At 48.2% G+C, this 26,573-nt stretch overlaps 1 protein-coding gene across 1 annotated transcript in view; it reads right to left on the bottom strand.

Moving 5' to 3' along the window:
- Nucleotides 1-23,984, bottom strand: part of AstC (Allatostatin C) — a 91,922-nt gene extending 67,938 nt beyond the window's left edge. The window contains exon 1 of the mRNA XM_071685790.1: nucleotides 23,692-23,984. Coding sequence (XP_071541891.1) covers nucleotides 23,692-23,880 — 189 coding nt within the window. The 5' untranslated portion in view covers nucleotides 23,881-23,984. The remainder of the gene's footprint in view (nucleotides 1-23,691) is intronic.
- Between the last annotated feature and the right edge of the window lie 2,589 nt (nucleotides 23,985-26,573).

Below are 26,573 nucleotides of genomic sequence, written 5' to 3'. Positions count from 1 at the left end.
CAGGTCTCGACCAGATTCTGTGTCCTCGAGGTTCAGGTCTCGACCAGTCTCTGTGTCCTCGAGGTCCAGGTCTCGACCAGATTCTGTGTCCTCGAGGTCCAGGTTTCGACCAGACTCTGTGTCCTCGAGGTCCAGGTCTCGACCAGACTCTGTGGCCTCGAGGTCCAGGTCTCGACCAGACTCTGTGGCCTCGAGGTCCAGGTCTCGACCAGATTCTGTGTCCTCGAGGTCCAGGTCTCGACCAGACTCTGTGGCCTCGAGGTCCAGGTCTCGACCAGACTCTGTGGCCTCGAGGTCCAGGTCTCGACCAGACTCTGTGGCCTCGAGGTCCAGGTTTCGACCAGTCTCTGTGGCCTCGAGGTCCAGGTCTCGACCAGACTCTGTGTCCTCGAGGTCCAGGTCTCGACCAGACTCTGTGGCCTCGAGGTCCAGGTCTCGACCAGTCTCTGTGGCCTCGAGGTACACTGGAGTGAAGTCATGTTGTTACTTCAGGTATCGTAATGTGCGCTCGTAATTTCGTGAGTTCGTAGCGTTTTAAATCTGACGACATCAACACCTGAAGTACGAGTTACGTAACTCCCTGTGTACGATGAGGTATCGTACTCAAGAGGTAACTCCCTGTGTACGATGAGGTATCGTACTCAAGAGGTACCTCCCTGTGTACGATGAGGTATCGTACTCAAGAGGTAACTCCCTGTGTACGATGAGGTATCGTACTCAAGAGGTAACTCCCTGTGTACGATGAGGTATCGTACTCAAGAGGTAACTCCCTGTGTACGATGAGGTATCGTACTCAAGAGGTAACTCCCTGTGTACGATGAGGTATCGTACTCCAGAGGTAACTCCCTGTGTACGATGAGGTATCGTACTCAAGAGGTAACTCCCTGTGTACGATGAGGTATCGTACTCAAGAGGTAACTCCCTGTGTACGATGAGGTATCGTACTCAAGAGGTAACTCCCTGTGTACGATGAGCTATCGTACTCAAGAGTAACTCCCTGTGTACGATGAGCTATCGCACTCAAGAGGTAACTCCCTGTGTACGATGAGGTATCGTACTCAAGAGGTAACTCCCTGTGTACGATGAGGTATCGTACTCAAGAGGTAACTCCCTGTGTACGATGAGGTATCGTACTCAAGAGGTAACTCCCTGTGTACGATGAGGTATCGTACTCCAGAGGTAACTCCCTGTGTACGATGAGGTATCGTACTCAAGAGGTAACTCCCTGTGTACGATGAGGTATCGTACTCAAGAGGTAACTCCCTGTGTACGATGAGGTATCGTACTCAAGAGGTAACTCCCTGTGTACGATGAGCTATCGTACTCAAGAGTAACTCCCTGTGTACGATGAGCTATCGCACTCAAGAGGTAACTCCCTGTGTACGATGAGGTATCGTACTTAAGAGGTAACTCCCTGTGTACAATGAGGTATCGTACTCCAGCGTGAAGTCATCGTACCTAATGGTTGTGAAGTCGACGGAGCGTAGTGTGTAAGTCATCGTACCCAGGGGTTGTAAATTGTCGTACTCTAGCTTGTCATGCTTGAAGACCTTCAAGATGTCAACAGCATGTTGCTCCTCCCTCAGCCTCCCTGTGGAGGCAGGGTTCCTCCCACTTCTGGCATGAGCCTCGCGAGCTCCGTCTGATCTTACGTCGACGCTGTCTGCTGCTGGTGACCAAGGGCGCGTGGCTGTGTACGTGTACGTGTACGTCTGTGTGTGTGTGTGTGTGTGTGTGTGTGTGTGTGTGTGTGTGTGTGTGTGTGTGTGTGTGCGCGCGCGATCACTTAATGTCAGGCACAGTTCCGTGGTGGGTTGGGTCCTTGGGCTATTTCACAGGGACGCAGATAAGGGGTATGGTAGTGTATATAAGTATATTATGGGGGGGGGGTGAGGCACAGATATGTATATTGTAGTGTATATAAGTATATTATGGGGGGTGAGGCACAGATATGTATATTGTAGTGTATATAAGTATATTATGGGGGGTGAGGCACAGATATGTATATTGCAGTGTATATACGTATATTATGGGGGGGGGGTGAGGCAGAGATATGTATATTGTAGTGTATATAAGTGTAGTATGGGGGGGTGAGGCACAGATATGTATATTGTAGTGTATATAAGTGTAGTATGGGGGGGTGAGGCACAGATATGTATAGTGTAGTGTATATAAGTGTAGTATGGGGGGTTGAGGCACAGATATGTATACTGTAGTGTATATAAGTGTAGTATGGGGGGTGAGGCACAGATATGTATATTGTAGTGTATATAAGTGTAGTATAGGCAGGTGAGGTGTGTTCGTGAGGCGGGGGGGGGGGAGGAGGGTGTTGTGTTGTACCTAGAGCGAGGGACGTCAACAGGGGACGTCAACAGAGGACGTCAACAGAGGACATCAACAGGGGACGTCAACAGAGGACATCAACAGAGGACGTCAACAGAGGACATCAATAGGGGGCGTCAACAGAGGACATCAACAGAGGACGTCAACAGAGGACATCAACAGAGGCCATCAATAGGGGACGTCAACAGAGGACATCAACAGAGGACATCAACAGAGGACGTCAACAAGGGACATCAACAGGGGACGTCAACAGAGGACATCAACAGAGGACATCAACAGAGGACATCAACAGAGGACATCAACAGGGGACATCAACAGAGGACATCAACAGGGGACGTCAACAGGGGACATCAACAGAGGACATCAACAGAGAACATCAACAGGTTTACGAGTATATTATCCCCCCTATGTCTCCCCTCACCTCGCCCCCATCACCCACTGTAGGTCCAGCCAGACTCACCATCACAAGAGAAAGCTGACTGATCATACAGTTATAATTCAGCTTAAGCTTGAAGCTGCTGCTGCCGCCTCAGAGAGAGGTGGTGTAGGGGAGTGTAAAGGTGAGTAGAGGGTTCGAACCCATGGTCGTTCCTATGTGGTCGGTTATTTACTCCTGGTTCACCCTACGTCTCGCTCGTCATCCTGGAATGTCTGCGTCGCCTCGCTCTCCCTTGGGGTGTGTGTGTGTGTGTGTGTGTGTGTGTGTGTGTGTGTGTGTGTGTGTGTGTGTCTGGAATAAATATTTTCCAGTCGTGCAATCCTCTGAACAGCTTTATAGACGTGTGGCCTTCATCACCGCCCCACGGGACAACCTGGCCTTTTTTCTTTTAAGTGTTTGGTCTGGACATGTCTCTTGTTGGGGTTAGGTCTGTTGCACAATCTTGCGGCCTTTATGTATATATATATATATATATATATATATATATATATATATATATATATATATATAAATATTCCTATGAGTCCACGGGGAAAATGAAACACGAAAAGTTCCCAAGTGCACTTTCGTGTAATAATCACATCATCAGGGGAGACACAAGAGAGAAAAATAACAGTCAGTTGATATACAACGAAGATACGAAGCTAGGATACAAGAATGAGACAGAAGACGTACAACAGACAGTTGATATACGAGGAACATGACGTGGCTTGACGCCATTGGTACACACAAGTGTGTCATGATAACACTTTTTAACAGACATGTTGTTGCCAGACCCGAGCTAAGACCATCATCTGGTAACGCTTCTGTGTACCAATGGCGTCTTAGCTACGTCTCTTCCTCGTATATCAACTGTCTCTTGTACGTCTCGTGTCTCATTCTTGTATCTCCCCTGATGATGATGAGGTGATCATGACACGAAAGTGCACTTGGGAACTTATCGTGTTTCATTTACCGCATGGTTATCAACAAATACTAGATCACGCGCACCTCTTGCAATATATATATATATATATATATATATATATATATATATATATATATATATATATATATATATATATATAAAAAAGATGTCTTAAAGTTTACGAGATCCTTACAAAGTTTTGTACACAACCTTGGCTGGCGTTGGTTTTCCACCTAAGTTAGTTATGGATGAGAGGCGTGTAACCTGGCAGTGTCGACCCGATCACCTCGTTAGCTCGTTCCTCCAGTGTGCAGGAAGAATTCTTTTCTCCGAGAATGGATACTGGATCGAAAACACGTTCCCCATCCTCTGTGCCAAGTTTACCTTTTGTGTGTGTGTGTGTGTGTGTGTGTGTTGGAGCCACTGGTGGTGTTGGTGAAGAGTGGTGGTGACGCCCATCCCCCCCCCCCCCCCCACACACACACAAGACGTCCGTCGAGACAAATCAGTGATGGAAGTGTAGATTCTGGGAGGTGTTTTCCATGTGACATTCAGTGGGTGTAGGGGGTGGAGACTGGATCTGGGGAGAGCGTAGGTGGGGGAAAGTGTGGGGGGGGGGAGATTGGGGGCGAGGGGAGGGCAGGGGGAAGCGCAGGGGGTGGGTGTCGACTGGATCTCGGGGAGGGAGGGGGGAGCTCAGGTAGTGGCTAGGGAAGTGGGTGGTAAGTGGCCAGCCAAGTGAGTTATGGGCCCCTGGCCACGGGCATGTTAATGCACTGGTTAAGGCGATCTCAATAGTGAAAGGAGATGTTTGAGGACAATATGTGGTGTGAGGTGGAGTGATCGAGTAGGTAATGTAAGGGTAAGAGAGAAGTGTGGTGATAAAAAGAGTGTGGTTGAGAGAGCAGAAGAGGGTGTGTTGAAATGGTTTGGGCACATGGAATGAATGAGTGAGGAAAGATTGACCAAGAGGATATATGTGTCAGAGGTGGAGGGAACGAGGAGAAGTGGGAGACCAAATTGAAGGTGGAAAGATGGAGTGAAAATAGATTTTGAGCGATCGATGAAGGCAGCAAGTATGAATATGTACATGTGTATATATGTATATGTCTTTGCATGCATATGTATATATACGTTGAAATGTATATGTATGTATATATGCGTGTATGGACGTTTATGTACATACATGTGTATGTGAGTGGGTTGGGCCATTCCTCGTCTGTTTCCTTGCGCTACCTCGCTGACGAGGGAGACAGCGATTAAGTATGATAGAAAAATTATATATATATATATATATATATATATATATATATATATATATATATATATATATATATATATATATATATATATATTACTCTTGCGTAAGGTAGGTACCCAATTTATCGACCAGCTTCCCTAGAAGAGGGTGGGGATGAACAGCTGGGTTGACTATGGACCGACTGCCGTGCCCAGCATTCGAACCTACAGGAACTCGACCACCAGATAACCCGTGAATGCGTCAGAGCCAGCATCGCTAACCGCTACACCACGAAGGCCTGGCCTCGTCAGAGTTCTAAAGGTAATATTTACGTCCGTCTGTCCGTCCGTTCTTCCGTCAATCCGTTCGTCCGTCCGTCAGTCCGTCCGTCCGTTAGTCCGTCCGAGCGTCCGTCCGTCAGTCCATCCATCCGTCTGTCAGTCCGTTCGTCCGTCCGTCGCCAAGTCGACGTAGCGAAGATGTTGAGTGACGCACGACAACTAACCCCCATGTTCTGGTCCCCCGCCCGCCCCACACACACCACCTGGGGTGAAGTGTTCTCGGGTATGTATTGTATTATTGAGTGGCAAGGTTTGGCTAGCAATGTGTGGGGGTGTGAGGGAGGGATGGGGACGAGTTGGTTGCACCCGCTGGTCAATGCCAGTGTCAGGAGGCGATGGCCAGAGGGGGAGGAGTGGTGGTGAGGGAGGATGGATGGCCCAGGTGAAGGAAAACGGACATTGATTGGCCATTTCATGGCAAAGGAAAATGGGAATTGGTTGACCATCTCATGGTGAAGGAAAACAGGCATTGGTTGACCATCTCATGGTGAAGGAAAACGGGCACGACGGTACGACCCTTGAGCACGACGGTACGACCGTTGAGAAAGACGGAACGACCCTTGAGCACGACGGTACGACCCTTGAGCATGACGGTACGACCCTTGAGCACGACGGTACGACCCTTGAGCACGACGGTACGACCCTTGAGCTCACCGGAGGAGAAATATAGTCACGAAGAACGAGTGGTGTGAGTTGTTAAGGTGTTGTGGTTGCTGTTGTGTGTGTGTGTGTGTGTGTGTGTGTGTGTGTGTGTGTGTGGACTGAGCGCCAGCAGCAGCCTGTGTGATGCGGTGGGTAGGATTGCGAGTCTTAAGACAGCAAACCGGGCCGAAGGAGTGAGACTCAACAGCCACTGAAGGACAAGATCATTGCACCCCCGTCACTAACTCCCCTAACCCCCCCCCCCATCCCAGTAGCTATGCGAGGTAGGGACGAGGGGACGGGGGTGTACGGTAGTGTACCGAGAGAGAGAGAGAGAGAGAGAGAGAGAGAGAGAGAGAGAGAGAGAGAGAGAGAGAGAGAGAGAGAGAGATCCAAGGCATCCTATTCGTGGCGTCGTGAATCAACTCGTGTCTCCGCTCTATGATCGTGTGTGAGTATGCAGGACCCACGCCCTGCAGAGGGGTAGGCAGAGGCCGCCCCGCTCCGCTCCTCACTGCTGACGGAGGGCACGGGCCAGCGTCAGGTGGGGGTTTAGTCTTGTAGGAAGAAGAGGGTAGGGTGGGTGACCTGTGGTCTGACCCCGACTCTCTCACGTCAGACCACACGTATATACTGAGGGAGGCATACAACAGCAGACCACTGGGTCCACATACGAAGCTCTACCTGAGAGGAGCAGAGACCAGGAACATAGACCTCCACGTAGAAGAGACCAGGAACATAGACCTCCACGTAGAAGAGGCCAGGAACATAGACCTCCACGTAGAAGAGACCAGGAACATAGACCTCCACGTAGAAGAGGCCAGGAACATAGACCTCCACGTAGAAGAGACCAGGAGCATAGACCTTCACGTAGAAGAGACCAGGAACATAGACCTCACGTAGAAGAGACCAGGAACATAGACCTTTACGTATAGAAGAGACCAGGAGCATAGACCTTCACGTAGAAGAGACCAGGAACACAGACCTTCAATTACGGGAAGGTAGGATAGAGAGATGAGTGCAGGAGACTTGCCAATATACGTTTATAACCCTGTCCCTCGCGAGGCAGTTGACGTCCGTCTGTCAGGGAGGTCGACGTGAGGTATTTACGGTTCGTCTTGAGGGAGAGGCACTGCGATGCCTCTCCCTCACTTCAGGAGTTGCGTCTCACGGCGGGGTGACGCCCCAGGACAGACGGGCGTGTGGTAACAGTCACTGACACCCTCTGTTACTTTTGGAAGTTGTGACTGAAAGTGGTTCCCTCCGACGCGGTGTTTGGAGCAGCAGCCGCCTCCCCCCGGGCATCACCTGGGAGGTGTCGTCATCAACCCACACACACACACACACACACAAGCATTTTGGACAGGAGCAAAACTCAGGGGCTGTCTGGTGAGTGAGTCACTGGCTGGTTACGGGAGGGGACAGGGATTGTCTTGGTGCAACAGCCACTTCTGCTGGGGACTTGACAAGTGTGTGTGTGTGTGTGTGTGTCTCGCCTGGAGGAGGTGAGGAAGGTGCTGGTAAGGGACCGCTGGTGACAGCTCCGCCCTCGATCGCTCAGTCCTTGTGTCGGAAGCAGCTACCTGGTATCAGGCCTGTTAGTGAAAATTGTGGGTTTTTACTATCAACAAACGTACAGGCACACGACAGCCCTTGTCTGGGGGCTTTGTGCGACGAATTTCTAGAGGCTGCGCTCCACGTCGGAGCAAGGTGATGTGGGTTCCTTTGGAGTGGAAAGATCCTTTACGACGTTGTACTTCTTTCCGTCCGATTTTCATGAAAGTGGTTCCCTCCCATTAACGACAATATATATATATATATATATATATATATATATATATATATATATATATATATATATATATATATATATATGGATGGAATAAACAAGATTTTGAGCGATCGACGCCTGAACGTTCGAGGTGGGTAAAGGTGTGAACGGGATAGAGTTATTTGGAACGATGTGGTATACAAGGGTCGACGTACTGTCAGTGGACTGAACCAGAGTATGTGAAGCGTCGGAGTAAATTATGAAAAGGTCTGTATGGCCTGGTTTTGGATATTACAGCGAGAGTGTATATATATATATATATATATATATATATATATATATATATATATATATATATATATATATATTGGAAAGGATTACAATTTTGCGCGGGGTCAAGATATTCCTATGAGTCCACATGTTTACCAAATGGCGTCCTAGCTTCGTCTCTTCGATGTATATCAAGTGACTGTTATATTTCTCTCTTGTGTCTCCCCTGATGATGTGATTATTACACGAAAGTGCACTTGGGAACTTTTCGTGTTTCATTTTCCCCGTGGACTCATAGGAATATTCTTTTTTTTTCTTTTAAACTATTCGCCATTTCCCGCGTTAGCGAGGTAGCGTTAGGAACAGAGGACTGGGCCTTTTTTGGAATATCCTCACCTGGCCCCCTCTGTTCCTTCTTTTGGAAAAAAAAAAAAAAACGAGAGGGGAGGATTTCCAGCCCCCCCTCCCTCCCCTTTTAGTCGCCTTCTACGACACGCAGGGAATACGTGGGAAGTATTCTTAATCTCCTATCCCCACCCAGGGATAATATATATATATATATATATATATATATATATATATATATATATATATATATATATACATATATATCCTAACCCAGGTACCAAATTTATCGACCAACCCCTAGGGGAGGGAGAACAGGTGGATTGACTGTGGACTGACTACCGCAGACAGGATTCGAACCTATGCCCTCGACCCTAGACGGCCCATACGTCTCTTTCCAGTCTCTCCATAAAATATTCAGGAGGTTCGATCCTTTTTCTCCAGTCGCACACTCTCCCGGACTGTGTCACCAGCGTCTGGAGTTTCTTCCTGAAGTCAACCACCAGAACCGTGTCATCTGCAAACAACAAATGATACACCCCCCCCCCCTCAAATGTCCCTTCCACCTCCAGCATACTGTAAACCTGCCCCTCACTCGCTCCATGACACTTGGCGTTAACCTCCCTTGAGCCATCTCGTCCATGAACAGATTAAACATCAACTGTGACATCACATATCCTTGATATGGACCTACCTTCTCCGAGAACCACTCATTCTCCTTCCTTCCTACTCGCATACGTGCGTACCATACTGTCCGGTAGAGATTTATCTCTGTATTGCGTTAAGTTTCCATTTACCCGATATGTCCGTAGGACCTCCCACAAGACATCTACTTCAACCATGCCACACTGTTTATCCAGATCCAGAAATGCCTCATACAATATCCTGTCATTCAGCAAATATATACAAATTCTACAAAGCAAAGACGTTGTCAGCACAACCTTTGCTTCTCCTGATGCCACATTGTTCCTCCTCAGTCTGATGCTGTGTGCATGCCACCACCCCTGTAGTGACTGCTATCCCATACAACTGACCAAGTGTGCTCACATGTAAATCGAACATTCACTTGTATCTTCCTTGCCTTCATAAATGGCACTATGCAGGTATTCTGCCCATCCTCGGAGACCTCGCCTTGAGCCATATATATAATGAAGATCCTAGCGAACCATCCAACAACACTGTCACCCTCTTTTTTTCGGGTACTCAATCTGCAATCCCATCCTTTCCTGCCGCTCTGCCACACTTCATCTTATGCAAGGCTATCACTACTTCCTTTCTTTTCACGCAGACCAACCTTCACCTAGAACAGCTCATCCTCCTCTTTTTCTACACGTACACGTAACTTGATCTCTAGATAAGAACTTGCTGCTTCGCTGCACCTTTTATAGGACATTTATGCAAGCCTGTAATACATTTCTCCAGGTCCATAAATGCCACATACAAATCCCTCTGTTTGTCTAAGCATTTCTCACACATTCATCAAAGACAACACCTGATCCACACATCCTCAACCGCTCCTGAAACCCCAGTCTGTGTGTGCCATCACCCTCTCAGTCACCACTCGCTTCTACAACTTCTCTGATAACTCTATAACTTGAACATTCTTTTTTTGTATCATGTACCTTTATATATTATTGTTGTACGGGCATTTCACCAGGCCTCAGATACCTTGATCCATACACACACATGGAAGAGCCTGACTAACTAGTTAGCAACACAGTCACCCACATTTCTTGAAAGAAAGAAGAGAATAAGCTGCAATACCATCCGCTCCAACCTCCTCGTCCCACTTCATCTTCCGCAAGACTTTCACCACCTCTTTTCTTTTCACCGAAATTCTCGCCATATCTCTCTCTCGCTTTGCAAACCTTAACGTCCCACACACTTTACATCTGCCACCCTGTCATCTAACGCACAAAGAACTCCTTCAGAAGCACTCATTCCTCTTCACTTTTTCTTTGCCTTTTACCACTTCCCCAGTTGCTCACCTCAGTAGTGTTCACACATGTTCTCTTGCTTTGCCCTTACAAATCACTTTCTTCTGTCTGTTCTCCTTTTCTCCTCATACGAGTTACCCCCAATCATATGTTCTCCTCACACGAATCACTTCCTTCCTAAACATTTTCGTTTTGTCCTTCCTGAAATTTGCTGATACTCTTTCTCCCCATCTGTTGTTCGCCATCTTTTTTTTAACCCTTACTCCTTTCTCTTAACCTCCTTCCCCTTTCTCATGTACATCTCTCAATCACTCGCACTCCTTCCCTGCCGGTATTTCCCTTACACCTCTTTCCTTTTTCTCTAAGTGTACACTACCTGGCTCACTTGTCTCCCCAGTGACGCTAACCCTTGAATGCTACTTTGAATATTCTTCAACGATCGTCAGAAATGTAAACCACTCGTGCCGCTCTTCCCGGCAACTGTCTCAGTTCTTGTGAGATCATCGAGTGTCGTCAGCATCGGTCGTTCCACCAGCAGGAGCGCCATTGGTGTTGTCCTGTGTCTGGTGGTGAGGGCGAGAGGTGACTGTACCACACTTCGATGCCTCTGGTCCTGAAATCTCAATGAGGCACCACAGTGTTGACCCCTAAGTGTATCATACACCACACACTTGTAGGAGGAGGCGGTGGTTCGTGTACTTAATAGGACTTAAGGCGTCAGTAACATAGCGGTGAGAATGGACATTTTGACACGAAAAAGGCTAACGCATATTTCCCGAGTGTCTGAGGAAGAAAGAAAACAGCTTCCTGTCTACACGGAGCAGTGTGTGTGTGTGTGTGTGTGTGTGTGTGTGTGTGTGTGTGTGTGTGTGTGTGTGAGGGAGAGAGAGAGAGAGTGACGGACGTCAGGCAATGTTTAATGGAGTTCGGGAAGGCCTCAAGTTGTGAGAGTGGCTGAGCCTCGTGCGGGAGGTGTGGCGCCGGGGATGAGGTTACGTGCGAGGCTTCGTGATGCTGCAGGAGCACTGGTTGTTCATCCATGATGAGGAGTGTGAGCGGCGAGTCGCCCAAAGCTGGATTATGGTAAACTATGGCATATGTTCGTAGATGGGACTTGGAGGGGTCGTGTTGTGTGAAGAGCTTATGTGAATTCATGTATGTTCGTGTATATGAGAGGCGAAGGCGACCTATATACACAGGGTAAGTGTGTATGTACACATCCAGGACCTGATTATAAGTGTTTGTGTGAGTCATCTACAGTTTTCACCGAGGTAGAAAAAAAGTGAATGTAAACAAGAGACGTGCACCATCAGGTATTTGAGAGGAGACTATAGTACAGGAGCGCAGTCACTCACAACCACTGGGTCTTGGCTGCAGTTGGTGGCCAGCCTCGCTACCCTGACGTCGCCTTAAGGATACACCGAAGACTCTTAAACGCATTCAGACGATCATATGGACCTCCTAAAGGATTTCTGTACTCCCCTTAGGCCATTCCCTATTCCTATATACCGCCGTGAAAACTCCCTATGCACTCCTTTAAACCTGGTCTTCTATAGCACTTCATATGAGTGCTATACAGACCTACGTATTCCAAGAGGCTGTAGGCCTATATTACCCTATATACCACCTCATGAACATCCCCCAGACCCTAGACATCACTTGGCCCACCTCATGAACACCCACAGGGCCTATGGAGCCCCATGGTCTCTCGTATAGAAAACCTTAGGGTGTACCAACCCTCGACAGAATACGTACATGGTACAGGCTTGGCTCCAGCAGCAATCATTCCAGAGGCCGCGCTGTGGATAGCCCAAGAGCCAATTGTGTCCTTCAAGAACCATCTTTTCTGAACGCCGCGGCGACACAGTGATCACGTTGTGTGTGGCAGCCTCGCCAGGACTTCCTTCTTCAGGAACCGTCACCACCACACACACACTGGCATTCACTTTAATAGCAGGTGGTCCTCGCTGACTGTATGAGCAACATTGTCTTCTCTCGTTAATACCTCCACCGTATCACGAACATGGTTCATCTGTGATTATCCCAAGACCAATTTCTTAGTGGAAGAGTTCTGGTATTACCCAGGACCTCTTTGTCAAGGCTCTTGTGGCCCAAGGTTGCGCTGCTTCCAGTCGTAGGGAAACGTAGACTCCTTTGGAAAGAAAAGTTCTTTAACGAGACTTTACTCCTAGTGAGAGAGAGCCTCGCCGAAGGTGACTTATCACTCGCAATGTAACCTCTACCAGGCGGAGTCCGGTAACACCTATATGATATATACATGATGTGATTATTACACGAAAGTGCACTTGGGAACTTATCGTGTTTCATTTTCCCCGTGGACTCATAGGAATATATATATATATATATATATATATATATATATATATATATATATATATATATATATATATATATATATTTTTTTTTTTTTATACTATTCGCCATTTCCCGCATTAGCGAGGTAGCGCTAAGAACAGAGGACTGGGCCTTTGAGGGAATATCCTCACCTGGCCCCCTTCTCTGTTCCTTCTTTTGGAAAAAAAAAATAAAAAAAAAAACGAGAGGGGAGGATTTCCAGCCCCCCGCTCCCTTCCCTTTTAGTCGCCTTCTACGACACGCAGGGAATACGTGGCAAGTATTCTTTCTCCCCTATCCCCAGGGATATATATATATATATATATATATATATATATATATATATATATATATATATATATATATATATATATATATATATATTGTTAATTAGATAGCTTTGATGATGGCATTTAGTCGCCCGTGCTGTCGAGCCTAACTTGAAACTATAAACTAAGGGACATGAAAGATATAGTTCGCTCCCACTGAGATGTTCTCTGGTGTCCAGTATGTGACGCCCTTGCCCCAGATGTGACCTTCCTATCGTAGCTTCACCTCAGATATGAGACGGTTTGCCACGGACGACCTGGGTTGTGGGGGAGGTCAGGGCGCTGGACATGATTGTGTCGTGTTTATGCTGGACAGGTCTCAAGATCTTGGTCTTGTATTCGTCTTATACAAATATGTTTCATCTGAAGTGATGTGCGGAAACTATGGTGTGTTTACGGATATCCGTGTCTTATGTACGGTAGCCACCAGCGGACCACGCACTCTAACGCACACCACATCACACACTCTAATTTACATCACATCACGCACTCCAACACACACACACTCACACACACACACACACACACACACCACATCACGCACCCTAGCATTCACCATATCATGCACTCTGACACACACCACATCACGCACTCTAACACACACACACACACACACACACACACACACACACAGACCCCATCCTCCCCATCATCATCACCCCACATTCGTCTCCCCCAGAACGCCACCTGCACCTCCCCCCATTATTCTCCCCCATCGCCCCCGACACCAGCATAAACATGCGAACCTGCAAGCTGCTGCCCTCCTCCTCCACCTCCAACACGGCACACACACACACACACACACACACACACACACACACACACACACACACACACACACACATGACGGCACACACACACACACACACACACACACACACACACACACACACACACATGACGGCACACACACACACACATGACGGCACACACACACACACACACACACACACACACACACACACACACACACACACACACACACACACACATGACGGCACACACACACACACATGACGGCACACACACATGACGGCACACACACACACACATGACGGCACACACACACACACACATGACGGCACACACACACACACACACACACACATGACGGCACACACACACACACACACACATGACGGCACACACACACACACACACACACACACACACACACACACACACACATGACACTTCTCCTATGATAGCCAGGGATAACACGGCACACACACACATGACGGCACACACACACACACATGACACTTCTCCTATGATAGCCAGGGATAACACGGCACACACACACATGACGGCACACACACACACATGACACTTCTCCTATGATAGCCAGGGATAACACGGCACACACACACATGACGGCACACACACACACACATGACACTTCTCCTATGATAGCCAGGGATAACACGGCACACACACACATGACGGCACACACACACACACATGACACTTCTCCTATGATAGCCAGGGATAACACGGCACACACACACATGACACTTCTCTTATGATAGCCAGGGATAACTACTACCCCCCCCCCCCCCACAGCCCAGCCCAGACCAGACTAGCCAAGCCCAGCCCAGCCCAGACCAGACCAGCCAAGCTCAGCCCAGCCCAGACCAGACCAGCCCAGCCCAGCCCAGCCCAGACCAGACCAGACCAGCCAAGCCCAGCCCAGCCCAGACCAGACCAGCCAAGCCCAGCCACAGCCCAGGCCAGACCAGCCAAGCCCAGCCACAGCCCCGACCAGACCAGACCAGACCAGACCAGCCCAGCCCAGCCCAGCCCAGCCACAGCCCAGACCAGACCAGCCCAGACCAGACCAGCCAAGCCCAGCCCAGCCCAGACCAGACGAGCCCAGACCCGCCCAGCCCAGCCCAGCCCAGACCAGCCAAGCTCAGCCCAGCCCAGCCAAGCTCAGACCAGACCAGCCCAGACCAGCCCAGACCAGACCAGCCAAGCCACAGCCCAGCCCAGACCAGCCCAGACCAGCCAAGCTCAGCCCAGACTAGACCAGACCAGCCACAGCCCAGACCAGCCCAGACCAGACCAGCCACAGCCAAGCCCAGCCCAGACCAGCCCAGACCAGCCACAGCCCAGCCCAGACCAGACCAGCCCAGCCCAGCCCAGACCAGACCAGACCAGCCAAGCTCAGCCCAGACTAGACCAGACCAGCCACAGCCCAGACCAGCCCAGACCAGACCAGCCACAGCCAAGCCCAGCCCAGACCAGCCCAGACCAGCCAAGCTCAGCCCAGACTAGACCAGACCAGCCACAGCCCAGCCCAGACCAGCCCAGACCAGCCAAGCCCAGCCACAGCCCAGACCAGCCCAGACCAGACCAGCTCAGACCAGCCAAGCCCAGCCCAGACCAGACCAGACCAGACCAGACCAGACCAGCCCAGACCAGCCCAGACCAGACCAGCCCAGCCCAGACCAGACCAGACCAGACCAGCCCAGACCAGACCAGACCAGACCAGACCAGACCAGCCAAGCCCAGCCCAGCCCAGCCCAGCCCAGACCAGACCAGACCAGACCAGACCAGCCCAGACCAGCCACAGACCAGACCACACTCCATCACTCTCCCTCCCTCCCTCCCTCACATTCTCCCTCCTCCCTCTCCCCTCTCCCTCACATTCCCCCTTCCCCCTCCCCCCCCCTTCCCTTCCTCCAAAATTTACACCTGGTTCAACTCACCTTTGTTGTCCAGTGACAGACTTCAAACAAAACATACCTTTCCTACCCACCCACCTCTTCCCCACCCACTCATTGCCTCCAACCCACCTTTTGCCCACCATGTCGAACACAACCACCCTCGACCCACCTTTTGCCCACCATTCCACCATTTCGAACACAACCCACCTCCGTCATCTCCAGCCCATCCGTGTCAACAAGCAACCCCTCCCCCCCCATTTTACCTCCCTCATTGGACAATCACATGTTTACCCAATGGCGTCCAAGCTACGCCTCTTCGATGTATATTAACTGACTGTTATATTTCTCTCTTGTGTCTCCCCTGATGGTGTGATTATTACACGAAAGTGCACTTGGGAACTTATCGTGTTTCATTTTCCCCGTGGACTCATAGGAATATCTTGATCACGCGCAAAATTGTGATCCTTTCCAATATATATATATATATATATATATATATATATATATATATATATATATATATATATATATATATATATATAGTGCATATGAACGCGCACTTCCATATATCATACAAACCTCCAACAGGAAGGAAGGGGCGATCATGGCTTATCGGTAGCGCTCCCGCCTGCCACACAGGGGTCCCGGGTTCGATCCTGGCCGTTGCAGGTTTGTATACTATATATATATATATATATATATATATGTGTGTGTGTGTGTGTGTATCAGAAGGTGTAATCTTTAACTGCATTCAACTTCGTAACGTAGGAAGAATAGGTGTGTCATGATTGGCTTCACAGTGTTTGACCTGCTGGTGTTAAGGCGTGGTGTGAGGTCAGGTCAGGTGGTGGGAGTGGGTTGATCCTGGGGCCTGTATGATCAGCTGCCCCTGCCTGTGTTATCAGTGGACGGATAGAGGTAGATAACCAGCGTTATCATTAAGACACTTTATCGTAGCTTCGAGGCTGCGCCCCAAGCCGGCGCAGAGGCCATGATGGTCCAACACTACAATGTACTCTTTGCCGTCCACTGACGGAGGATGGAGACTCAGCCTCACTCGAGGTGTCACCGGCGAACAGGCCGAGTCCGGTAACACCACTGCCAGACGAGAAAGCCATCGGTCGAACTGGGGACGGAACCCATGCAAGGAGAGCCACTCTCTCTCTCTCTCTCTCTCTCTCTCTCTCTCTCTCTCTCTCTCTCTCTCCTCCCCCCGGCGGTGTGTGTGTTGGGTTGGAGGGGGAAAGGTTAGTTGGAGGATGTAAGCGGGAGCTAGAATACTGCACACACAACCCAACCTCAGGGGTTGAGAATGGGTGGCCATGACAACCTCTACTCCAATATATATATATTGACCTCCCTTCCTCCCTCTCTCTATATATATTGACCTCTCCCTCCCTCCTGCATAATAGGTCCCCCACGATAACTTTCTCCCCCATTTCTATGCATGATGACCGTATTATGTGGCTCTCATGGTGGGTATTGGTGAACGATATCTTACACTTCCTGCGTGTCGTAGGGGGCGACTCAGCAGGGGGAGGGAGCGGATGGCTGGAAATCCTCCCTTCCTGTATTACTTCTCCTAAACAAGGAACAGAGATTGGGGCCAAGTGAGGAATTTTCCCCTCTAAGGCTCTGCCATCTGTCCTTGACGCTACCTCGCTCGTGGGGTAAATGGCGCGTATGAATAATAATAAGTATTTCTTTCTGGGATCACATCGGCACGACCCATGGGTTACATGGTGTCCAATCTGGCCGTGCACGGCGGCGCGCGTCACTCTTGCACGCATCGCCACCATCATGAAGCCTCGTGCTGGGATCCCAGGCCCTACGTTCGTAGACTCACGATGGTATACACAACCTTCTCTTCCTTTTTCATTCATTTCTTCCACGTTGATTCATCTGTCCTTCGCCGACATGGCCTTTCTTCCTATCCTCTGTCCCTCATACACCATCTGCCGAGTGTGTGCTCAGCACACTGGTCCTCCCGCCCCTATCCAGCCGTCCAACCTGGATCTCACCCGAACGGTTCGGGAACAAGGTACTGCACCATCCCCGCCACCATCATTACCTCCTTCTGCCGCTTGAGATCCCTCGTCCCCTAGTTGCAGTTCGTTATCACCGACATACCTTGCCCATTCGAGATCGTATACACACCACCGCTATAAGAACAGCCCCCCCCCCCCCCTCCCCCTCCCCCAGCCATAGTGAACATCAACAGATAAGAGATTAGATATTTGACGTACATATTTAATGACTCTAACCCCATCCCACCCGTCTTCTCCTTATAAGGTTACAGTATGTATCCTGTTTTTGTTTGTCTTATGCTGTTCTAATTTGGTTTATTCTCATCTTCATCCTTTGGTGTGAAGTGGTTCAGTAGAAAGTGTATTATTATTAAAATTATTATTATTATCATTATTATTATTATTATTATTATTATTATTATTATTATCATTATTGTTATTATTGTTATCATTATTATTAATACTGTCATTATTATAATTATTATTATTATTATTATTATTATTATCATCATTGTTATTATTATTATGCCCCTCCACATAGCTACAGAAACCCAGCCACACACACACACACACACACACACACACACACACACACACACACACACACACATACACACACACATGATCTCCACCCTCTCTCCCAGGCCTTGACGGAGAGAGAGAGAGAGAGAGAGAGAGAGAGAGAGAGACGACGAGGGAGGTGAAAGAACGAAGAAAGATGGCCTCTGTCGCCCTTCATTTTGAACCCAGACGCACGTACATATTAGGGTCATCGGAATGTGGGCAGGACTTGCGTAATGATGAAGTCAACACCTTTCACGTGTGTCGCCTTCCTCAACACACCTTTAGACTACCCCTGCCTCCCTGCCTGCCTGGGGTGAAGGGGGAGAGAATGCCGCCCACGTTCCTCCTGCGGGCGTGACGCTGAGGGCGGCTGAGAGGGGTGGGTCGGTCCTGCTGGGAAATCCTCCCCTCCTGTATTGGTTACTTTCCCAAAAGGGAGGAAGGAACAAAGGACGGAGCCAAGCGAGGCTGGGTGGTTTATTTACTTCTTTCTCGCAGGCATTTGATTCTTGTCCCGTTCTCATACTATGATCACTGTATTGACTGGAGTAATGCCATCTCAGTTATTAGCTCTAACTCTATTACCAAGAGAAATATCATTGAATCTTCTATCATTAAATACACAAAGAATTATAATCTTGATATTAGTGATGGTCTATACAACTTAGATAACTTTATTGTTGATAGAATTTGTAAAATGATAAGTTTATAAACGCTCGTTGTATGTTTTGGACAATCACATGTTTACCAGATGGCGTCCTAGCTTCGTCTCTTCGATGTATATCAACTAACTGTTATATTCCTCTCTTGTGTCTACCCTGATGATGTGATTATTACACGAAAGTGCACTTAGCAACTTGTCGTGTTTCATTTTCCCCGTGGACTCATAGGAATATATATATATATATATATATATATATATATATATATATATATATATATATATATATATATATATGATTCGGGTGAGAAACTGCAGAAGCTGGTGACTGAGTTTGGTAAAGTGTGTGAAAGAAGAAAGCTGAGAGTAAATGTGAATAAGAGCAAGGTTATTAGGTTCAGTAGGGTTGAGGGACAAGTCAACTGGGAGATAAGTTTGAATGGAGAAAAAAACTGGAGAGAGTAAAGTGTTTTAGATATCTGGGAGTGGATTTAGCAGCGGATGGAACGATGGAAGCGGAAGTGAATCACAGACTGGGAGAGGAGGCGAAAATTCTGTGAGCATTGAAGAATGTGTGGAAGGTGAGAACATTATCTCGGAAAGCAAAAATGGGCATGTTTGAAGGAATAGTGGTTCCAACAGTGTTATATGGTTGCGAGGCGGGGGCTCTAGATAGGGTTGTGTGGAGGAGGGTAGATGTGTTGGAAATGAGATGTTTTAGGTCAATATGTGGTGTGAGGTGGTTTGATCGAATAGGTAATGAAAGGGTAAGAGAGATGTGTGGTAATAAAAAGAGTGTGGTTGAGAGAGTTGAAGAGGGTGTTTTGAAATGGTTTGGTCACATGGAGAGAATAAGTGCGGAAAGATTGACAAAGAGGATATACGTGTCAGAGGTGGAGGGAACGATGAGAAGTGGGAGACCAAATTGGAGGTGGAAGGTGGAGTGAAAAAGATTTTGAGCGATCGGGGCCTGAACATGCAGGAGGGTGAAAGGCGTGCAAGGAATAGAGTGAATTGGAACGATGTGGTATACCGGGGTCGACGTGCTGTTAGTGGATTGAACCAGGGCATGTGAAGCGTCTGGGGTAAACCATGGAAAGTTTTGTGGGGCCTGGATGTGGAAAGGGAGCTAGAGACTGCTTGTGAACGAACGTGGCCTTTATTGTCTTTTCCTAGCGCTACCTCGCGCACATGCGGGGGAGAGGGAGTTGTCATTTCATGTGTGGCGGGGTGCGACGGGAATGAATAAGGGCAGACAGTATGAATTATGTACATGTATATATATGTATATGTCTGTGTGCGTATATATATATGTATACGTTGAGATGTATAGGTATGTATATGTGTGTGTGGACGTGTATGTATATACATGTGTATGTGGGTGGGTTGGGCCATTCTTTCGTCTGTTTCCTATATATTCCTATGAGTCTACGGGGAAAATGAAACACGATGATATTAGTGATGTTCTATACAAGTTAGATAACATTATTGTTGATAAAATTTGTAAAATAAGTTTATGAACGCTCGTTGTATGTTTTGGACAATCACATGTTTACCAAATGGCGTCCTAGCTTCGTCTCTTCGATGTATATCAACTGACTTATATTTCTCTCTTATGTCTCCCCTGATGATGTGATTATTGCACGAAAGTGCACTTGGGAACTTATCGTGTTTCATTTTCCCCGTGGACTCAAAGGAATATCTTGATCACGCACAAAATTGTGATCCTTTCCAATATATATATATATATATATATATATATATATATATATATATATATATATATATATATATATATATATATATAAAGATAGGTAGACAGATTAGATAGATAGATATGGATGAAAACATTATTAATTTATAATGACTGAAAAGGTATTATCTATCGTAAAATTGTCTTCAGTAACATTGTAATTACTACAGAATGGTGGTTGTGACTGTTAGCTGGGGGTCATGACGACTCTCCAAGCAGTAACGTAACGATTTAACCAGCTGTTACGACCTGATGACTTCGTAAGTAACGTCTTTACTGTAATTACACCCTATATGGTCATGATTCTCGGTAATTACATGTAATTACATACATCCAGTTTCTACTGTATCGTGGAATTATTTTCTATAATACAGCTGCATTGGACTGTATAGTGAGTTTGATGGAGGTCCGTTTTTACTGTATCGTAGATGTATATTGAGCTGTATTGTACTGTATTTTTACTGTATCGTAGATGTATATTGAACTGTATTGTACTGTATTTTTACTGTATCGTAGATGTATATTGAACTGTATTGTACTGTATTTTTACTGTATCGTAGATGTATATTGAACTGTATTGTACTGTATTTTTACTGTATCATAGACGTATATTCAACTGTATTGTACTGTATTTTTACTGTATCATAGACGTATATTCAACTGTATTGTACTGTATTTTGATATATGATAAGTTTTGGTCAAGCTGCGTTCTGCTGTTTCACATGTTTCGCGTAAATGCGTTCTGATGTTTCTCGTAAGTGCGTTCTGATGTTTCGCGTAAGTGCGTTCTGATGTTTCGCGTAAGTGCGATCTGATGTTTCATATGTGTGCGTACTCATGTTCCACATATGTGCATTTTTATTTCACATATGTACGTTCTAATGTTTCACATATGTGCGGTTTTTGTGTTATATATGCGTTCTCATGTTTCACATATGTGCGTTCTCATGTGTACACATACGTTCTCATGTTCCACATGTGTGCATTTCTATTTTTCACATATGTACGTTTTCATGTTTCACATATGTGCTTACTCATGTGAATAGATACCAGTTACCATATACGCACCCTTTATCCCTCAGAGGTGTGGACACGCACTCTATGCCCCTCAGTTGTGTGGACACGCACTCTTTGTCGATCAGTTGTGTGGACACGCACTCTGTGCCCCTCATAGGTGTGGACACACACTCTATGCCCCTCACAGGTGTGGACACGCACTCTTTTGTCTTCCTAAGACGACAAACGCACTCTAGTTCATCTCGTAGACTGACCAACACGAACTCTTCGCCCGATCAGAAATTATATATATATATATATATATATATATATATATATATATATATATATATATGTAACAGAGAGAGAGAGAGAGAGAGAGAGAGAGAGAGAGAGAGAGAGAGAGAGAGAGAGAGAGAGAATGAACATGGGAAGGACAGATAACACAAGACCTGATGGTCTATGACCAGGTTATCTGCTGGAGGGCAGTACATGGGAAGGACAGATAACACAAGACCTGATGGTCTATGACCAGGTTATCTGCTGGAGGACAGTACATACAATACCCTACATCCTTAACCTATACAGGCAGAGCCAGGGTAGTACAATATATACAGATAGAGGCAGGACAGTACAAGATAGATAGAGGCAGGACAGTACAAGATAGATAGAGGCAGGACAGTACAAGATAGATAGAGGCAAGACAGTACAAGATAGATAGAGGCAGGACAGTACAAGATAAATAGAGGCAAGACAGCAAAGCTGATTGATACACATCGCTGACGTTTGATATAAACATCTTCGACGTGTGATATACACATCGCTGACGTCTGATATACACATCATCGACATTTGGTATACACATCGCTGACGTTTGGTATAGATATCGCTGACGTCTGGTATACACATCGCTGACGTCTGGTATACACATCGCTGACGTCTGGTATACACATCGCCAACGTCTGATATAAACTTCTTCGACGTGTGATATACACATCGCTGACGTGTGATACACACATCGGTGACGTGTGCTATACACATCGGTGACGTGTGGTATACACATCGGTGACGTGTGGTATACACATCGGTGACGTATGGTATACACATCGGTGACGTGTGGTATACACATCGGTGACACCTTCTGGCGGTGTGGGAATCGCTAGGTGTGGACTGTGGTCAGGTTGTGGTCGACTCAGACTTAACCAATAGATAGTCCCACTCACCCCTCACCCCTCACCCCCAGTCATGTCCCACAGGATCCCAGTGATTGTCCCACGGTTCCAGTCATATCCCAAGATCATCCCTGGGGGTTAAATCATACCCCAGGATCATCCCTGGGGGTAAAATCATACCCCAGGATCATGCCTGGGGGTAAAATGCAGTCGAGGGGGGATTGTAGGAGATGGGAGGAGGCTGGTGCACACATGGGGGTCTGTGGGTCCATACATAGAGGCTGGCGCAGCTCATGGTATGTCACACACTCTCTCTCTCTCTCTCTCTCTCTCTCTCTCTCTCTCTCTCTCTCTCGTCTACAATGTCCCCTCCCTCAGTTCCCTTCTCAGTTCCCTTATCACCTCTCCGGCCCACTCCCTCCGTCAGGAGAGGGGGCGTGTGTGCCACCACCTCCCTCTCCTCCTGAGCAACATTGCTGCACAGATCTTTGACCAAAGACGATGTAGCAGTAGCCATTATATATATATATATATATATATATATATATATATATATATATATATATATATATATATATATATATATATATATATATATATATCTTTTCTTTTTTCTTTCATACTATTCGCCATTTCCCGCATTAGCGAGGTAGCGTTGAGAACAGAGGACTGGGCCCTTGAGGGAATATCCTCACCTGGGCCCCTTGTCTGTTCCCTCTTTTGGAAAATTAAAAAAAAAAAAAGTGAGAGGGAGGATTTCCAGCCCCCCGCTCCCTCCCCTTTTAGTCGCCTTCTACGACACGCAGGGAATACGTGGGAAGTATTCTTTCTCCCCTATCCCTATATATATATATATATATATATATATATATATATATATATATATATATGAGAGAGAGAGTGTGTGTGTGTGTGTGTGTGGCACAGTACCTCATCGGTGCGGGCCGTGGAGGAGGTGATGGCCCGCTTGCGGATCCTGGCGGCGTCCTGCTGGTGCTGGTGGATGACGGAGGTGGTGGGGGTGTGGTGAGTGTTGCCCTCGGGTGCTGGGAGCGCCTGGGTCAGGGCCAGGGCCAGGGCGGCGAGCAACAGGTGGGCTGCGCAAGGCATCATGTGCATACCGAACCAGGAGTTCCAGACGACGACGGCGGCGGCGGTGTGGCGGAGGCGGAGGCCCAGTGCAAGAATCAGTTGAGGTCGGTAAGGTTTCCAGCCACGGACTGTCGGCCCTGCCCCCGCACCCTCGCCTTTATATACCTGTGTGGCGGCCCGCCACCCGCCCTCCCTCACTCCCTCCTCCGCCTGCCTCCTCCCTGCCTCAGCCTCCTCCGCTTCCTCCTCCTCCTCCCTCGGCCTCCTCCGCCTCCTGCCTCAGCCTCCTCCGCTTCCTCCTCCTCCTCCCTCGGCCTCCTCCGCCTCCTGCTTCAGCCTCCTCCCTCAGCCTCTTCCTCCGCCTCCCTCGGCCTCCTCCTCTCTCCTGCCTCAGCCTCCTCCTCCTCCTCCTCCTCCCTCGGCCTCCTCCTCTCTCCTGCCTCGGCCTCAGCCTCCTCCTCCTCCTCCTCCGCCTCTCTCCTGCCTCAGCCTCCTCCCTCCTCCTCCTCCCTCAGCCTCCTCCTCCTCCTCCTCCTCCTGGTGGTGGTGTGGCTGGGGAGGAAAACACAGGGGAGGGCCACGCCGTCGCCACCCCTGGGGGGCGCCTCGTGAGCAGAGTGGCGGTGCGTGTTGGCTCCCAGGGGGAGCTTACCGGGGGGGGGGGGGGGGGTCCCGCGCCCTCCTTACACACACACACACACACACACACACACATACACACACACACACACACACACACACACACATACACACACATACACACACACACACACACACACACACACACATACACACACGCATACACACACACACACACACACACGCATACACACACACACACACACACACACGCACACACACGCATACACACACACACACACACACATACACACACACACACACACACACACACACACACACACACACACACACACACACATACATACACACACACACACACACATACACACACACACACGCATACACACACACACACACACACACACACACACATACACACACACACACGCATACACACACACACACACACGCACACACACGCACACACACACACACATACACACGCACACACATACACACGCACACACACACACACACACACGCATACACACACACACACACATACATTCATACATACATACATACACACATACATACATACACATACACGCACACACACACACACCCTCATTCTTGTCTCCCCTCCCTCATCTTTCCCCTCATTCACATCTTCCCTCACGCTAATGCTCCCCCTCACCTTCCCCCCTTCCCCCCTTCCCCACTCGCTCATTTTAGCCTCACGTTTTCTTCACACTCTGACTCACGCTGGTTCGTTAACGCACCTTAGTCTGCCCCTCCCCCCCTTCTGGCATCCCCAGGTCTCGCCCCCCCCCATGCTCACGCACTTTAACATTCCCTCACACTCCTCAGTGCTTTTGATCGGTGTCTTGTACGCTCTTTGACGACTGACGCACTCTCACACTCCCTGACGCACTCTCACACTCCCTGACGCACTCTCACACTACCTGACGCACTCCCACACTACCTGACGCACTCTCACACTCCCTGACGCACTCTCACACTACCTGACGCACTCTCACACTACCTGACGCACTCCCATACTACCTGACGCACTCTCACTCTGCCTGACGCACTCCCACACTACCTGACGCATTCTCACACTATGTGACGCACTCCCACACTACCTGACGCACTCTCACTCTGCCTGACGCACTCCCACACTACCTGACGCATTCTCACACTATGTGACGCACTCTTACGCTTACCTGATGTAGTCTCTCGCTGCTAACGCACTCTCACGCTGTCTGACGAAATCTCACACTACTAACGCACTCCCACACTTCTTAAGGTGCACTTTTACACTACCTGACACTTTCTCACACTACCTCACGCACTCGTCACAAACGCACTCACACCTGTTGCACCCCCCTCTTTCCCTGACTTCCTTTCGCACCTCACTAACAGCGCACTCACACAACACGGTGCTCTCTCGCACTGCTGTTGACGCACTTACTCTACTAACGCACTCTCACACTACGTGACACACTCATTGCATGACGCACTCTCACACTGCCAGACGCACTCTTGACATTCCTTAACGCACTTTCTCACTACTTCAGGCATAGTTTGCTGCCTCGTGCGCCCTCACACTGCCTCACACACTCACTGTAACCCTCCCTCACGCAATCTCAACACAACCTAACGCACTTTCACATCACCTCACGCACTCCAGCCGATCCTTACACACACTTGACGTCTCTCAGACACACCCTTTTCTCAGCGTTGTCATCTCTTTCACTCCAGCACGCCTCATTATCCCTCATTATAGTCCAGCACGCCTCATTATCCCTCATTATAGTCCAGCACGCCTCATTATCCCTCATTATAGTCCAGCACGCCTCATTGTCCCTCATTATAGTCCAGCATGCCTCATTATCCCTCATTATAGTCCAGCATGCCTCATTATCCCTCATTATAGTCCAGCACGCCTCATTATCCCTCATTATAGTCCAGCATGCCTCATTATCCCTCATTATAGTCCAGCATGCCTCATTATCCCTCATTATAGTCCAGCACGCCTCATTATCCCTCATTATAGTCCAGCACGCCTCATTATCCCTCATTATAGTCCAGCACGCCTCATTATCCCTCATTATAGTCCAGCACGCCTCATTATC

Source organism: Panulirus ornatus, chromosome 40 (assembly GCF_036320965.1).
Source record: "Panulirus ornatus isolate Po-2019 chromosome 40, ASM3632096v1, whole genome shotgun sequence".
NCBI lineage: Eukaryota > Metazoa > Arthropoda > Malacostraca > Decapoda > Palinuridae > Panulirus > Panulirus ornatus.
The sequence above is the reverse complement of the archived record's forward strand: the minus strand, read 5'-3'. Positions and strand labels throughout refer to the sequence as shown.